This window comes from Microcaecilia unicolor, chromosome 9, assembly GCF_901765095.1.
Source record: "Microcaecilia unicolor chromosome 9, aMicUni1.1, whole genome shotgun sequence".
NCBI lineage: Eukaryota > Metazoa > Chordata > Amphibia > Gymnophiona > Siphonopidae > Microcaecilia > Microcaecilia unicolor.
In genome coordinates, this window is record NC_044039.1 from 23361323 (window position 1) to 23376821 (window position 15499).

The 15499-nt window shown below is 45.2% G+C and overlaps 1 protein-coding gene across 1 annotated transcript in view; it reads right to left on the minus strand.

Moving 5' to 3' along the window:
* Positions 1-693: 693 nt before the first annotated feature.
* Positions 694-15499, minus strand: part of LOC115477709 (uncharacterized protein C3orf20-like) — a 51785-nt gene continuing 36979 nt past the window's right edge. The window contains exons 10-11 of the mRNA XM_030214762.1: positions 7386-7528; positions 694-995 (exon numbers count right to left, since the gene is read on the minus strand). Of these exons, the coding sequence (XP_030070622.1) occupies positions 854-995; positions 7386-7528 (285 nt within the window). The 3' untranslated portion in view covers positions 694-853. The remainder of the gene's footprint in view (positions 996-7385; positions 7529-15499) is intronic.

Here is a 15499-nt window from a genome sequence, read left to right on the forward strand (position 1 = left end):
GCAAGCCGGAAGAAAATTTAACAACCGGCTCTTGCGAGCCGGTGCGAGCCGGCTCCAGCACACCACTGCTTTTGTCTGATCTTCAAGGCCCTGAAAGGAAATGGCCCTGAGTACCTGAGAATGATCTTCCACACATCGCCAAGGACACTAAGGTCCTCCTAAGGACTTTCACTAACCACACCCTCTCCAAAAGACATTACACGATGTGATACCCGCAAGCGAGCCTTCTGTGGAGTAGCCCGCACACTCTGGAATGCATTGCCAGAAAGGCTCTGCTTAACACAAGACTACCTCTACTTCAGGAAGTAGGTGAAAGCTTGGCTCTTCAACCAGGCCTTTAATGGAAGAAGTAACTAACTTGTTAGTCTCACTCACACACACAAGGATTGACTCGGGCTGCACATACTGCAGCGGGACATGTTTATCCACTCCTACCCTAGCTGAAATTATATTTAACCATCTCTCTGACCTCACGTGCAACTTTCTTCAAATCAATCACCTTACTTTCTAACTATTCTTACTCTCTTAACCTACCTATATGTTCAATCTTTGCTTATACCCTGCACTGTCAATTAAAATGTCATTGTAAGTAGTAGAATATGCCATACTTTGTATTGTTATTTGAATATTTTTACTGCTGTAATTGCCTATTGCTCATGTTTGATCTATTCTTACTGTACACTGCCTTGAGTGAGTTCCTTCAAAAAGGCGGTAAATAAATCCTAATAAATAAATAAATAAAGCACTGATCGGCAATTAGAGGATGAAAAGCAGGGAATGGTGCCCATCTTCCCTGAAGTAATGGCGATGGCTCTGTAACAATATCCTGCAGAATGCATTCTGTGGAATCTTTTCACTTCCTCTGCTTATCAGAATCGGCTCTGGGATCCTGGAGAAAACTTTCCAGTTTAATAGAGGAGGAGGGGGAAGAGGCTGCTTTCTTCTGGCTTCCTGTGCTGATGGTGAATGTCACAAAGTCTTGCGGAGCTGCAGTTCTGTAAAGAAAGAAGAAAATGTACCTAACCCTGTTGCACGCATCCAATGTTCACCATTCTAGATCACCACCAATACTTGAGCAATTCTTTCCTTTAGCGGTTCTGACAGCAAGATGTGTTTTCAAAATTGTAGGAATCTATGCTAAATATCAGTAACTGACTGTTGTTTGGTAATTTAAATGTTACTGAAACATACAGGATGCAAATGGAATAGATAAGGTTCAGTACTGTATCATTAAGAGTTCTCAGTTGGAATCCAGTTTAAGAAATAATCCTTCCCAGTTCCAAACATCTCATCAGCTTAAGTCTGGGTCAATTATATTGGCATCCTAACAGTCTCTTTCCTTTGAAGTTCTTCAGCACATTCTAGCCGTGATTACCTCTAGGTTGTCAAGGCATATCACCTTTAAAGGATATATCTGTTCCCCTTTAACCTTACTCTCGAGACCCAAGTAAACTCAGTAACAAAGAAAATGTTCTATTCAATGTGGAAGCTCGAACGATTAAAACCTTTCTTCACCAAGAGCAACTTTTCGATACCTAATACAATCAATGGTCCTAAGCCATGCAGATTATTGCAACGGAATCTACGCGGGCTGCAAAGAACGACTCATTAAAAAAAACTCCAGACCGCCCAAAATACAGCAGCCAGGCTGATATTCAGCAAAACACGCTTCGAAAGTGCCAAACCCCTCTGAGAAAAGTTGCATTGGCTCCCAATCAAAGAACGGATCATCTTCAAAATCTGCACCTTAGTCCAGAAAATCATATACGGCGTAGTCCCAGGATACATGATAGACCTTATAGATCTACCAATGAGAAACAAAGTCAGATCGTCAAGATCCTACCTAAACCTACACTACCCAAATTGCAAAGGACTGAAATACAAAACAACTTACGCAGCCAGCTTCTCCTACATAAGCGCACAACTATGGAATGGGCTCCCAAAAGCTGTGAAAGCAATCCACGACCACTAGAACTTCAGGATATCACTAAAAACCAACCTCTTCAAAAGGCCTACCCCAACGACCCCACGTAACCCTCTTCACCTACCAACACGGCATGACTATGATCGAACAGGACATCACGCAATCTTCATCCATTCCGACCCTCCACTTATACCTCATACGATCACTATACAACTTTGTGTTTGTTATCCACCGACTGGGCAAACGCCTTTGACGGTACTATGTAAGCCACATTGAGCCTGCAAATAGGTGGGAAAATGTGGGGTACAAATGCAAGAAATAAATAAATATCAATTTAGGTAGTCAAACTTTAACCAATAAGAAACAAAGTCAGATCGTCAAGATCCTACCTAAACCTACACTACCCAAATTGCAAAGGACTGAAATACAAAACAACTTACGCAGCCAGCTTCTCCTACATAAGCGCACAACTATGGAATGGGCTCCCAAAAGCTGTGAAAACAATCCACGACCACCTTAACTTCAGGAAATCACCAAAAACCAACCTGTTCAAAAAGGCATACCCTACCGACCCAACATAAATGCCTATGCTCTACAACACAGCAAAGCCAAAGCTCGTAATGGACATTATATAACCTCTCCTCTCTTCGACCACAACATCACCATGTATTTGTTTCTCTACCGAACTTGGCGAATGCCTTTACGGTACTATGTCAGCCACGTTGAGCCTGCAAATAGGTGGGAAAATGTGGGATACAAATGTAACAAATAAATAAATATCAATTTAGGTAGTCAAACTTTAACCAATAAGAACAAAGTCAGATCCTACCTAAACCTACACTACCCAAATTGCAAAGGACTGAAATACAAAACAACTTACGCATCCGGCTTCTCCTACATAAGCGCAAAACTATGGAATGAACTCCCAAAAGCTGTGAAAACAATCCACGACCACCTGAACTTCAGGAAATCACTAAAAACCAACCTCTTCAAAATGGCCTACCCCAGCAACCCCACATAAACCTCTTCACCCAGCAACACAGCATGACTATAATCGTACTGGACAACACACAATCTTCATCCCTTCCGACCCTCCACTTATTATTCATACGATCACTATACAACCTTGTATCTGTTATCAACCGACTGGACAAACGCCTTTGACGGTACTATGTAAGCCACATTGAGCCTGCAAACAGGTGGAAAAATGTGGGTTACAAATGCAATAAATAAATAAGAGGAACACCACTTTTGGGGAAAGATTTTGGTTTTCTTTGGTAGTTTGTGGGATAAAAGAGGTTGTCTGAAAACCCCACACCCTCTCCCCCTGTGAATCATTGATTTGCATCTCCATGGGCTAGATCTAGTGGAGAGGGAAGATCTCTCTTTATTTCCCTGTATTTAGGGCTGTTGAGGAGCAGAGAGAAGAATATTCTTGAAAAGCTGTAATTTACAGATAACTTCTCACCTAATGTGCTCTCCACTCTCACTCCCCGCAGTAAAAGTCCAAAAAGCTAAAATCACTCTAGTAAAATGGTTAACATATTATTTACAGGGGGGGATTTACAAGGAATTTGTTCATCCTTTTCTTCACAGATATACAACAGGCAGATAAAAGAAAAATATAAGACACAAAATTAAAGTCTGGATCCTTGACTCGGGACCCTTTGACTAAACAGCGCTGAAATCTGTGCTGGGGGGGGGATTCCATATATGGCACCTAAAAATTCCATGCAGAAAACACTTCCACCTATTCTATAAGATTTAGGCACAGTATATAATAGAATATGCTTAGGCAGAAATCGTAGTGTCTAAATCTATGCGCCTACTTTTACACCAGCAAAAAAATGGCATAAATCCCAGGGTGTAGATTTAACAAACTATTTATACATTGACTGTGTTCTGATCTATCCCCCCTGATACTCAATATAGGTTTCACGCTATCAGAAGGGATCTCCTGTTGTGAGCCCAGTGCTTTAATGTGGCTGGTAAGAGCTTTAAGAATTTGTTATTTTTTATGGTTGTATGAGGTTGATGATGTGTTTAGTGATATTATATATCTGTATGTAGGATCTCCTGAAGAAGTTATAATGAAACATGGCCTGTGTTGAGATCTGTGGATATACAGTGGTGGAAATAAGTATTTGATCCCTTGCTGATTTTGTAAGTTTGCCCACTGACAAAGACATGAGCAGCCCATAATTGAAGGGTAGGTTATTGGTAACAGTGAGAGATAGCACATCACAAATTAAATCCGGAAAATCACATTGTGGAAAGTATATGAATTTATTTGCATTCTGCAGAGGGAATAAGTATTTAATCCCTCTGGCAAACAAGACCTAATACTTGGTGGCAAAACCCTTGTTGGCAAGCACAGCGGTCAGACGTCTTCTGTAGTTGATGATGAGGTTTGCACACATGTCAGGAGGAATTTTGGTCCACTCCTCTTTGCAGATCATCTCTAAATCATTAAGAGTTCTGGGCTGTCGCTTGGCAACTCGCAGCTTCAGCTCCCTCCATAAGTTTTCAATGGGATTAAGGTCTGGTGACTGGCTAGGCCACTCCATGACCCTAATGTGCTTCTTCCTGAGCCACTCCTTTGTTGCCTTGGCTGTATGTTTTGGGTCATTGTCGTGCTGGAAGACCCAGCCACGACCCATTTTTAAGGCCCTGGCGGAGGGAAGGAGGTTGTCACTCAGAATTGTACGGTACATGGCCCCATCCATTCTCCCATTGATGCGGTGAAGTAGTCCTGTGCCCTTAGCAGAGAAACACCCCCAAAACATAACATTTCCACCTCCATGCTTGACAGTGGGGACGGTGTTCTTTGGGTCATAGGCAGCATTTCTCTTCCTCCAAACACGGCGAGTTGAGTTCATGCCAAAGAGCTCAATTTTTGTCTCATCTGACCACAGCACCTTCTCCCAATCACTCTCGGCATCATCCAGGTGTTCACTGGCAAACTTCAGACGGGCCGTCACATGTGCCTTCCGGAGCAGGGGGACCTTGCGGGCACTGCAGGATTGCAATCCGTTATGTCGTAATGTGTTACCAATGGTTTTCGTGGTGACAGTGGTCCCAGCTGCCTTGAGATCATTGACAAGTTCCCCCCTTGTAGTTGTAGGCTGATTTCTAACCTTCCTCATGATCAAGGATACCCCACGAGGTGAGATTTTGCGTGGAGCCCCAGATCTTTGTCGATTGACAGTCATTTTGTACTTCTTCCATTTTCTTACTATGGCACCAACAGTTGTCTCCTTCTCGCCCAGCGTCTTACTGATGGTTTTGTAGCCCATTCCAGCCTTGTGCAGGTGTATGATCTTGTCCCTGACATCCTTAGACAGCTCCTTGCTCTTGGCCATTTTGTAGAGGTTAGAGTCTGACTGATTCACTGAGTCTGTGGACAGGTGTCTTTCATACAGGTGACCATTGCCGACAGCTGTCTGTCATGCAGGTAACGAGTTGATTTGGAGCATCTACCTGGTCTGTAGGGGCCAGATCTCTTACTGGTTGGTGGGGGATCAAATACTTATTTCCCTCTGCAGAATGCAAATAAATTCATATACTTTCCACAATGTGATTTTCCGGATTTAATTTGTGATGTGCTATCTCTCACTGTTACCAATAACCTACCCTTCAATTATGGGCTGCTCATGTCTTTGTCAGTGGGCAAACTTACAAAATCAGCAAGGGATCAAATACTTATTTCCACCACTGTATGTATGAATGTGGATTGGAATTGAAAATCGCTGAGAAGGAAATTTGATATAAGGATCCGGTTTGAGTGGAGTCATTTGCTTCAGTAGAAGATTGACCCACCTCGAAGATGTTTTGAACTTCCATTTTGGATTCTTTTTTCTGTTTATCAACGGACTAGTGTTTGATACTCATTAATGAACTTCATGATGGAACTTTTTACATTTCTTCGTTTGGAATGAAGATAAGATAAGTCATCTGATTTTTATAATGATACATCTTTCTAATTGGTCATGAAAATTTGAAATGAACTATATTGAGTATCAGGGGGGATAGATCAGAACACAGTCAATGTATAAATAGTTTGTTAAATATTAACCAGTGATTATGTTTGATTTGAATAAAGCAATGTGTTTGTAATAATGTTTATTTTTGCTATTGATAAAAGATGATTGGGTCATAATAAAGTGGCAGATAACTAGACTGACCAATAATTAAGAAATTTAACCTGTGTTAGTATATTAAGGGTGTAGATTTAGGCGCAGAGGGCCATTTTCTATAACAGTGAGCGTAAATCTTAGAATGCCCGTTTCCTCGCCTATAACCATGCCCTCTTTTGCCTGTTAGAAGTTAGGCACACTGCGTTATAGAATGCGCTTAGCGAGTTGTGCGCTTAAATTCTAATTTTTGCCTGTGCGTATTAGGCGTACTGTGTTACAGAATACGCTTAGTGAGTTGTATGCGTAAATTCTAATTATTGTCAATTAGTGCTCATTATTGCTTTTTAAGTGCTCTTAACAAATGCTGATTAGCTTGTTTAGTCAATAAAGTTACACGTGTTGTTATAGAATATGCTTGGATTTCAGCGTGGAACTCTAGGTGCGCTAGATAGAATCCGGGGATTAGCATGTTCTAACATGGGACTTTTCCATGTGCTTAGCCCAGATTTACCACAGTTTATTTTGAAAGCCTTTTTCTTTTTAGGTCAAGCACTAATGTTACCATTGCAAAAAAATGTATGTGGGAGCATTTACCATCCTCTATTAAGGAGGTGCTACGTGCCCCCAGGGGTGTAGCTAGGTGGGGCCGTGGGGGCATGGGCCCCCACAGATTTAGCCCTGGCCCCCTCTATTTTTTACTCCTCCCCCACCCTCCGCCGCCAACCCTCTGCCGCCAGGTACCTTTGCTGACTCCGCCAGCCAAAGTCCTCTTCAGCGCCAGTCTCCGGCGCGTTCACTGATCTGTTTCTGTGAGTCTTGACTCCTGACGTCCTGCACGTAGGAACGTGCAGGACGTCAGGAGTCAGGACTCACAGAAACAGATCAGCGGCGGAGGTGGGGGGCAAAAGTGGTGGGGGAGGGGCTAAAATGTGCCCCCTCACCTCGGGCTCTGGACCCTCCTACTGCTGAGGTCTGGCTATGCCCCTGGTGCCCCCATGTACAGAGCTGTGTACATCTAGTGGTACTATAGAAATGATATGTAGCAGCAGTAGTAGTAGTTAACTCCGCATTGCCCGAGTTGCATGCACTAATCAGAACATAAGGTTTAAAAAAAAATAGCTAGCCCCTCCCTCTATGCTTTCAGCCAGTGACCTGATGGTTTCCTAGCAGTGTGGCACATTTGGGATTCTGGCACAACACTTCAAATTGGGAGCTCTGAGTTAATGGTTAAGCTTCTGGGGATTTCCTGAATCCCTCCAAGGCTCTGACCCCACACCAAACATTTCTCAGTAATTTGCATATGTTACATCGATTAGTCTGAATACCTGAACTTAAAATCATGGGGTAGACAGTGGCCCATCAGGTAGTCACTCCGGGTTTTCACTATTTGCTTTAGAAGGTCCTTTATTGACTTGCTGTAGCCATTGAAAATGTAGTTAGCAAACAGTAGCTTTCCCTGAATATACATCTGCCGGAGTAGAGGAGAGAAAATCATTCAACGATGAATAAATTTGGTCTTTTTCATTCACTCCCTACTCCCACCGCCCAGATGTCCCTTTAGCAGGGTGGCTTTATTGCTGCTGATTTTCCCATGCAGAAAAATTCTTACTATATCAGGAGTAACCCTTTATACTAAAGGGCAGCACAGCTTATTACATCAGCAGCAAAGAACAAACTTAAACCTGTGCGCAATTTGTTGTACGACATTTATACAAATGTCTGAAAAGGGAAGAGTCACTTTCTGACCAAGATCCAGGAGTAATAGAATGCAACAGTCCCATAGTCCCAGCTTCTTTTCAAGTAGTATATAACGTATAATTCACTTCATTATCCATTTAAAAACTCATGCAGTGCAGTCCTGCATCTCATAACAAATCTTATGACATTTCTGCAGTTGTGATTTTACCGTCATTAAAGTATAACTTACATTCTGCCCCCACAGCTTGCCTGTGCATGTTTAGATTCAGTTTGTATTGTACTGACAGTAAGCTAATGTAAGCAGCTTTCTGCTAGGTTCCTGTAATTTCTGTTTTTGTAGGTTACATGTTTAGGGATACCATATTTGCTCCCCCCCACTAAAAAAAAGAGGATACATGCCCGCCCCCCTGCCACACCCATCACATCCTGCCCTGCCCCCTGTCACACCCCACCCTGCCCCTGTCACTCCCCGCCCCATCCCGTCACTCCCCCCCCTAAGGATGTCCTATTCTCCCCTCCCCTCCTTTACCTTACCATAGTGACCTGGTGGTCTAGTGACCTATTTGGGGCAGGAAAGAGCCCCCTCTTTCCTACCCGGCACAGCTGCAGACTGTCTTGCTGCCTCCCATCCCAGCACCAATTCAAAATGGCTGCCGAGAGTTCAAGCAGTGACCTTGCAAGACTTCTGTGGAAGTCTCGCGTGAACAATGGAATTACCAACTGGGGCACGCGTTAGCTGGGCGGTAGTTTCAAATTGACACACATTTAGGGTTACCATATGTCCGGTTTTACCCGGACATGTCCTCTTTTTGAGGACATGGCCAGGCAACCGGGCGGGTTTTGCCAGCCTGCCCATTTGTCTGGATTTCCGGACAAACGGGCAGGCTGGCTGGCGGGCGGGCGGGCCTAGTGGTGTCCTATCCTAGTCCCCTCCCATTACTTTACTATACTGTCCTGGTGGTCTAGTGACCTCTTCGGGGCAGGAAAGAGCCACCCTCTTTTCTGCCCGGAGCGCTGCCCTGCATACTGTTGCTTCCTGACGGTCCCGGCGCCATTTCAAAATGGCTGCCGAGAGTCGAAACGACCTTGTGAGACTTGAAGTCTCACGAGGCCACGTCAACTCTCGGCAGCTATTTTGAATCAGCACCGGGACTGTCAGCATTGCAGGCAACAGTATGCAGGGCAGTGCCCCGAAGAGGTCACTAGACCACCAGGGCAGTACGGTAAGGGGAGGGGCGGATAGGACACCCTTAGGGGGGTGTGATGGGGGCGGGTTGTGTGAAAGGGGTGGGGCGGTATGTGTGTGACAGGAGGAGGGGCGGGGCATGTGTCCTCTTTTTGGAGGGAGCAAATATGGTAAGCCTACACACGTTGGATTTGCATAGGCGCCTATGTGATTTAGTAAAGGGGCCCCTAAGAGACTGAGCCTTCTCCTTGGATGTCAGACTAATTTGTTTTGTTTTGTTTTTACTGCTGTAGAAAAACACACTGTGAGAACTGCACAACATAAACCATTCAAATATTAGCAATCCTCACCTTTAACGGTTAATGCTGTTTACTGCCCAAAGCAGTCCATCTAATGCCGAAAAAGTTACAGCCTATTGATTTCAGTTGGCTTCTTTGACACCCCGATTTGGCACGATAAATACAGAGCTCTTAATTCAGTGCACTTCAGGGTTTTTTTAATGCAAATTCTTAAGCATGGGATGCAGTTTTTGCTTTATGGGCTGCTGATGCACCATTAGAGTCTGTGGGAACCTTTCCTATAAAACCCAAATTGCTTGGAGGAGGTTGTGGGAAGCAGCTCTATATACAAAGCAAATGTGCCAACTGGGTCACAGCCCAAGTAATTGGTGATTGTGGCTACTGGGGGTGGAGGGCTCTATAATTGTCAAATGTTATGTATAAACACTAGGTCTCTCTCCAGATCAGGTGATAGGGCTGATTCAAGCTTTTTTTTTTTTTTTTTGGGGGGGGGGGGGGGGGGGGGAGGAGTGGAGGAGTGGCCTAGTGGTTAGGGTGGTGGACTTTGGTCCTGGGGAACTGAGGAACTGAGTTCAAATCCTACTTCAGGCACAGGCAGCTCCATGTGACTCTGGCCAAGTCACTTAACCCTCCATTGCCCCATGTAAGCCGCATTGAGCCTGCCATGAGTGGGAAAGCGCAGGGTACAAATGTAACAAAAGTAAAATAGATACTATTGGAGATTCTACTTGGAATGTTGCTACTATTGGAGATTCTACATGGAATGTTGCTATTCCACTAGCAACATTCCATGTAGAAGGCTGCGCAGGCTTCTGTTTCTGTGAGTCTGACGTCCTGCACGTACGTGCAGGACGTCAGACTCACAGAAGCAGAAGCCTGTGCGGCCACATTGGTGAACTGCAAGGGCCGACTTCTACATGGAATGTTGCTAGTGGAATAGCAACATTCCATGTAGAATCTCAAATAGTAGCAACAGTGGAGGAGTGGCCTAGTGGTTAGGGTGGTGGACTTTGGTCCTGGGGAACTGAGTTCAATTTCCACTTCAGGCACAGGCAGCTCCTTGTGACTCTGGGCAAGTCACTTAACCCTCCATTGCCCCATGTAAGCCGCATTGAGCCTGCCATGAGTGGGAAAGCGTGGGGTACAAATGTAACAAAAATAAAATAGATACTATTGGAGATTCTACATGGAATGTTGCTACTATTGGAGATTCTACATGGAATGTTGCTATTCCACTAGCAACATTCCATGTAGAAGGCTGCGCAGGCTTCTGTTTCTGTGAGTCTGACATCCTGCACATACGTGCAGGACATCAGACTCACAGAAGCAGAAGCCTGCGCGGCCACATTGGTGATCTGCAAGGGCCGACTTCTACATGGAATGTTGGAACATTCCATGTAGAATCTCAAATAGTAGCAACAGTGGAGGAGTGGCCTAGTGGTTAGGGTGGTGGACTTTGGTCCTGAGGAACTGAGTTCAATTCCCACTTCAGGCACAGACAGCTCCTTGTGACTCTGGGCAAGTCACTTAACCCTCCATTGCCCCATGTAAGCCGCATTGAGCCTGCCATGAGTGGGAAAGCGCAGGGTACAAATGTAACAAAAAAAAAAAAAACATGACATCTCCTTCCAGCAAGCTTTGCTGTACAAAGGATGTGACCCCACCAAAAGTTTAATCTTATCTTAAAGGGCTTAATTTTTTTTTTTTAATTAGGATTTATTTACCGCCTTTTTGAAGGAATTCACTCAAGGCAGTGTACAGTAAGAATAGATCAAGCATGAGCAATAGACAATTACAGCAGTGAAAATATTCGAAAACAATATTTATTTATTTGTTGCATTTGTATCCCACATTTTCCCACCTATTTGCAGGCTCAATGTGGCTTATATTATGCCGTAATGGCGATCGTCATTTCCGGAATAAGAAATACAAAGTGGTATTGCATTAATGTTCATTAGTGACAAAGTAAATGAAGAAGTCAGGTAAAGAGAGTTCGGTATTTGTCCAGTTCTGGTATAAGTTTCATTGTCTGGTATTTAGAATGGATCATTGTAGAATGCCTTTTTGAACAGGTTGGTTTTTAGTGATTTTCGGAAGTTTGTTAGGTCGTGCATTGTTTTTATGGCGTTTGGTAGTGCATTCCACAGTTGCGTGCTTATGTAGGAGAAGCTGGACGCAAATGTTGATTTATATTTTAGTCCTTTGCAGCTGGGGTAGTGGAGATTCAGGAATGTACGTGCTGATCTTTTAGTGTTCCTGGTTGGTAAGTCTATGAGGTCTGACATGTAGACCGGGGCCTCGCCGTGAATGATTTCATGAACCAGGGTGAGGAGTGTGGTAGCCGTGTTAGTCCACTCTTAAGGTTATCAATAGAAATCAAACAAAATAAAACATGGAAAAGAAAATAAGATGATACCTTTTTTATTGGACATAACTTAATACATTTCTTGATTAGCTTTCGAAGGTTCTGATCTGACGAAGAAGGGCAACCTTCGAAAGCTAATCAAGAAATGTATTAAGTTATGTCCAATAAAAAAGGTATCATCTTATTTTCTTTTCCATGTTTTATTTTGTTTGATTTCTATTGATGAACCAGGGTGCAAATTTTGAACGCAATACGTTCTTTAAGTGGGACCCAGTGTAGTTTTTCTCTTAGGGGTTTGGCGCTTTCGTATTTCGTTTTTCCAAATATGAGCCTGGCTGCTGTGTTTTGGGCAGTTTGGAGTTTCTTAATGTATGGCATGGTATACTATTTACAATGTCAACACAATATGTAATAGAACATTGTAGGTGATAGCGAAGGGTAAAGCAAAGATGTAACATATAGAAGGGTATGAAAGTAGGAAGAGTTAGAAAGTAAGGTGACTGATTTAAAGGAAGTTGCACATGAGGTCAGAGAAATGGTTAAATATTATCTCAGCTAGGGTAGGAGTGAATAAACATGTCCCGCTGCAGTATGTGCAGCCTGAGTCACTCCTTGTGTGTGTGTGTGTGTGAGTGAGACTAAGGAATTAGTTACTTCTTCCAGTAAAGGCCTGGTTGAAGAGCCAAGCTTTCACCTGCTTCCTGAAGTAGAGATAGTCTTGTGTTAAGCTTGTGGTGCTGCATCTTAGGTATTTGAAAGGCAGTGGGGGATTAGGGAACGTACAATTAAGGGAACGTACACAATGAATTATACTTATAAGACGGCTGGTATGATCAGATTTGCACAAAGGTTCATTATTGGTTTGGAGAAAGGTCTCCTACGAAAGAAATGCCAACAGACAAGGAAGTAGGGATGGACCAATAAAAATGAACTGCTAAAACATAATGTCCATCTACAGTATAGGGCCACTAATTTTTGGAGTACTAGCAGCACCAAACCAAGCTCTCCCTTTATGCTTTCCCATAACAAAGAGACAAAAAGTACTGTAACTTCTAAAACCAACTCCTTGGCTCTTTTGGGGGCTCCCTGGACTCCCAAAGGGGCCTGGCATTCCCAAAGGGGCATGCCCCTTAGGGTCACCTTTTGGCTGTGCATTGCACTAGCTGTGTTTCTTTTCAGCTCTTTTGGCCGTAGCAGTTGATGATGTCAGATGCTGCCACTGCACCTCTCCCTAAACTCTCTAAATTTCTGCTCCAAAGGGACCCAGATACAGAATTGCCCCTTAAGTGTGCATGGAGTCAGCGGTGGGGTTGGGTTGGGGGGTACAGTGGAGGGACATTTTGTGCTTGCCCTAAGTGCTGTGTGCTTAAGTCTGGTGCTATACATCTGTCCCTAAGCCCTGTGAAAGAAAGTTCTTAAATAAAACTAGAGCACTTAATTCTGGGCAGACTTATATGGTCTGTGCCAGAGCCGGTGGTGGGAGGCACGGATAGTGCTGGGCAGACTTATACGGTCTGTGCCAGAGCCGGTGGAGGGAGGTGGGGCTGGTGGTTGGGAGGCGGGGATAGTGCTGGGCAGACTTATACGATCTGTGCCAGAGCCAGTGGTGGGAGGCATGGATAGTGCTGGGCAGACTTATACGGTCTGTGCCAGAGCCGGTGGAGGGAGGCGGGGCTGGTGGTTGGGAGGCAGGGATAGTGCTGGGCAGACTTATACGGTCTGTGCCAGAGCCGGTTGAGGGAGGCGGGGCTGGTGGTTGGGAGGCGGGGATAGTGCTGGGCAGACTTATACGGTCTGTGCCAGAGCCAGTGGTTGGGAGGCGGGGCTGGTGGTTGGGAGGCGGGGATAGTGCTGGGCAGACTTATACGGTCTGTGCCAGAGCCGGTGGTTGGGAGGCGGAGATAGTGCTGGGCAGACTTATACGGTCTGTGCCAGAGCTGGTGGTTGGGAGGCGGGGATAGTGGTGGGCAGACTTATACGGTCTGTGCCAGAGCCGGTGGTGGGAGGCGGGACTGGTGGTTGGGAGGCGGGGATAGTGCTGGGCAGACTTATACAGTCTGTGCCCAGAAGAGGACAGGTACAAATCAAAGTAGGGTATACACAAAATTAGCACATATGAGTTTATCTTGTTGGGCAGACTGGATGGACCATGCAGGTCTTTTTCTGCCGTCATCCACTATGTTACTATGTTACTTAATTCTTAACCAATACATAACTGTATATTTTCCAGAAAGAATGTTTAGGAAAGGCTCTTAAATAGTTAAAGATTTGGACTAATGCCAGTTGTAGTGGGATATATTTCTTTCATATTCAAGTTAGCACTTCCATATGGAAATACAGAAACAGTAACTTGGAAGGCAGCCATGATATCCCCATTGTGCGACTCTATTATGTCAACACAGGCTCCACTCAAAGCCAGTGCTATTCTGGAAACTTTGCAATGGACAGAAGGAAGAGAGGCAGATGCCCCCAAATTTAGGGTGAGAGCAGGCTCTTGGCTCAGATTACTAGTGGCCAAACCCTCTGCGGAAGCTGTGGTCTTTTGGATTTCCCTTTTCCTGGTTCTACCATACTAGTTAGGAGACCGTGAATAAAGGCACTTGGATTCTTCTGTGTATTGAAAATATTAGACTTTGTCGCATTTCCTATTTGAGGCAGGGTTAAAACGTGCCCCAGAAAGGAAGAAGACTAACCTTACTGCAGGAAGGAGGCCTGGACCTGAACAGGAGACAGGATAAAAGCTGTAAGGCCAGATGTTAAGCCTCAGGCAAAAGGAAAGGGGAAAAAAGGCCTGCACCTATTTAATACAGCATATCCTCAGCCCAAAGATTTAATGTCCCGCAGCTTCAGGAACAAGCAATAAATTCTACAGGGATAAAAAAAATGCAAAAAGAGCCATCTGCAAAAGCAACCGTGTGGGCGTATTTTTTTATCCTAACATGGAGCACTTTCAGCCGAAGTCCCACAGTGCAGTTCGTAGAAGACTTTGCAAGCGGAATTGTTTCCTTTCCTGAAACAGCTCAATTTCATGAGAAATTGTTGGTGTGTTCCTGGCTCTGGTGACGTGCAAAGAAATGTTCCCCCTAAAATATCCCTCTCTCATGACAGTGGCAGGTTCTTAAAAACATCACTTGTCCCCATGTTCAAAGGCCCTTAATGCCCCGATATCCCACCTCCCTATCCCCAGTTTAGAACTCAAAGCACTAAACTACCTTCATAAGCTCCTCTACCATTAAAAAAATGAATGACTTTTGGGCCCCTGCCCAGTGCCGTTCCTAGGTCTGCTGCCACCCGGGGTGGATCGCCGCTGCGCACCCCCCCCCCCCCCCCCCGGGTGCAGCGGCATCCGTCCTCCCAGTGTGCAGCATGACACCCCCCCCCCCCCCCCCGGGTGCATTCCTAGCTGCTGGGAGCAGCCGCGCGGCTGTCGGCTCCGCTGGCTCCCTCTGCCCCGGAACAGGAAGTAACCTGTTCCAGGGCAAAGGGAGCAGGGAACCAGCGGAGCCGACAGGCGCGCGGCTCTCTGCACCCCTCCAGCAGCGTGCACCCGGGGTGGACCGCCCCTACCACCCCGCCCTTGCTACGCCACTGCCCCTGCCCCCCCCCATCCCAAACCCTGTTTCACTACAAAGTGACTGAATCCAGAAGAAGCAATGCCCACCCATTCCTGCCCTGATGTGCCATGTTACAAAATGGCACTGCCTGGCCCCTAGCAGCATGTCAGAATTTATCACTACAGGTAAACTGGCCAAAGAAGGAAACACTCTCAAATGACTGCAGTGGTGTAGCTACGTGGGGCCACGGGGGACTGGGCCCTCGTAGATTTGGTCCTGGACCCCCCTGCCGATGACCCTCTTGACCCCCCCTCCTGCCGCCAACCTGCCATCGCCT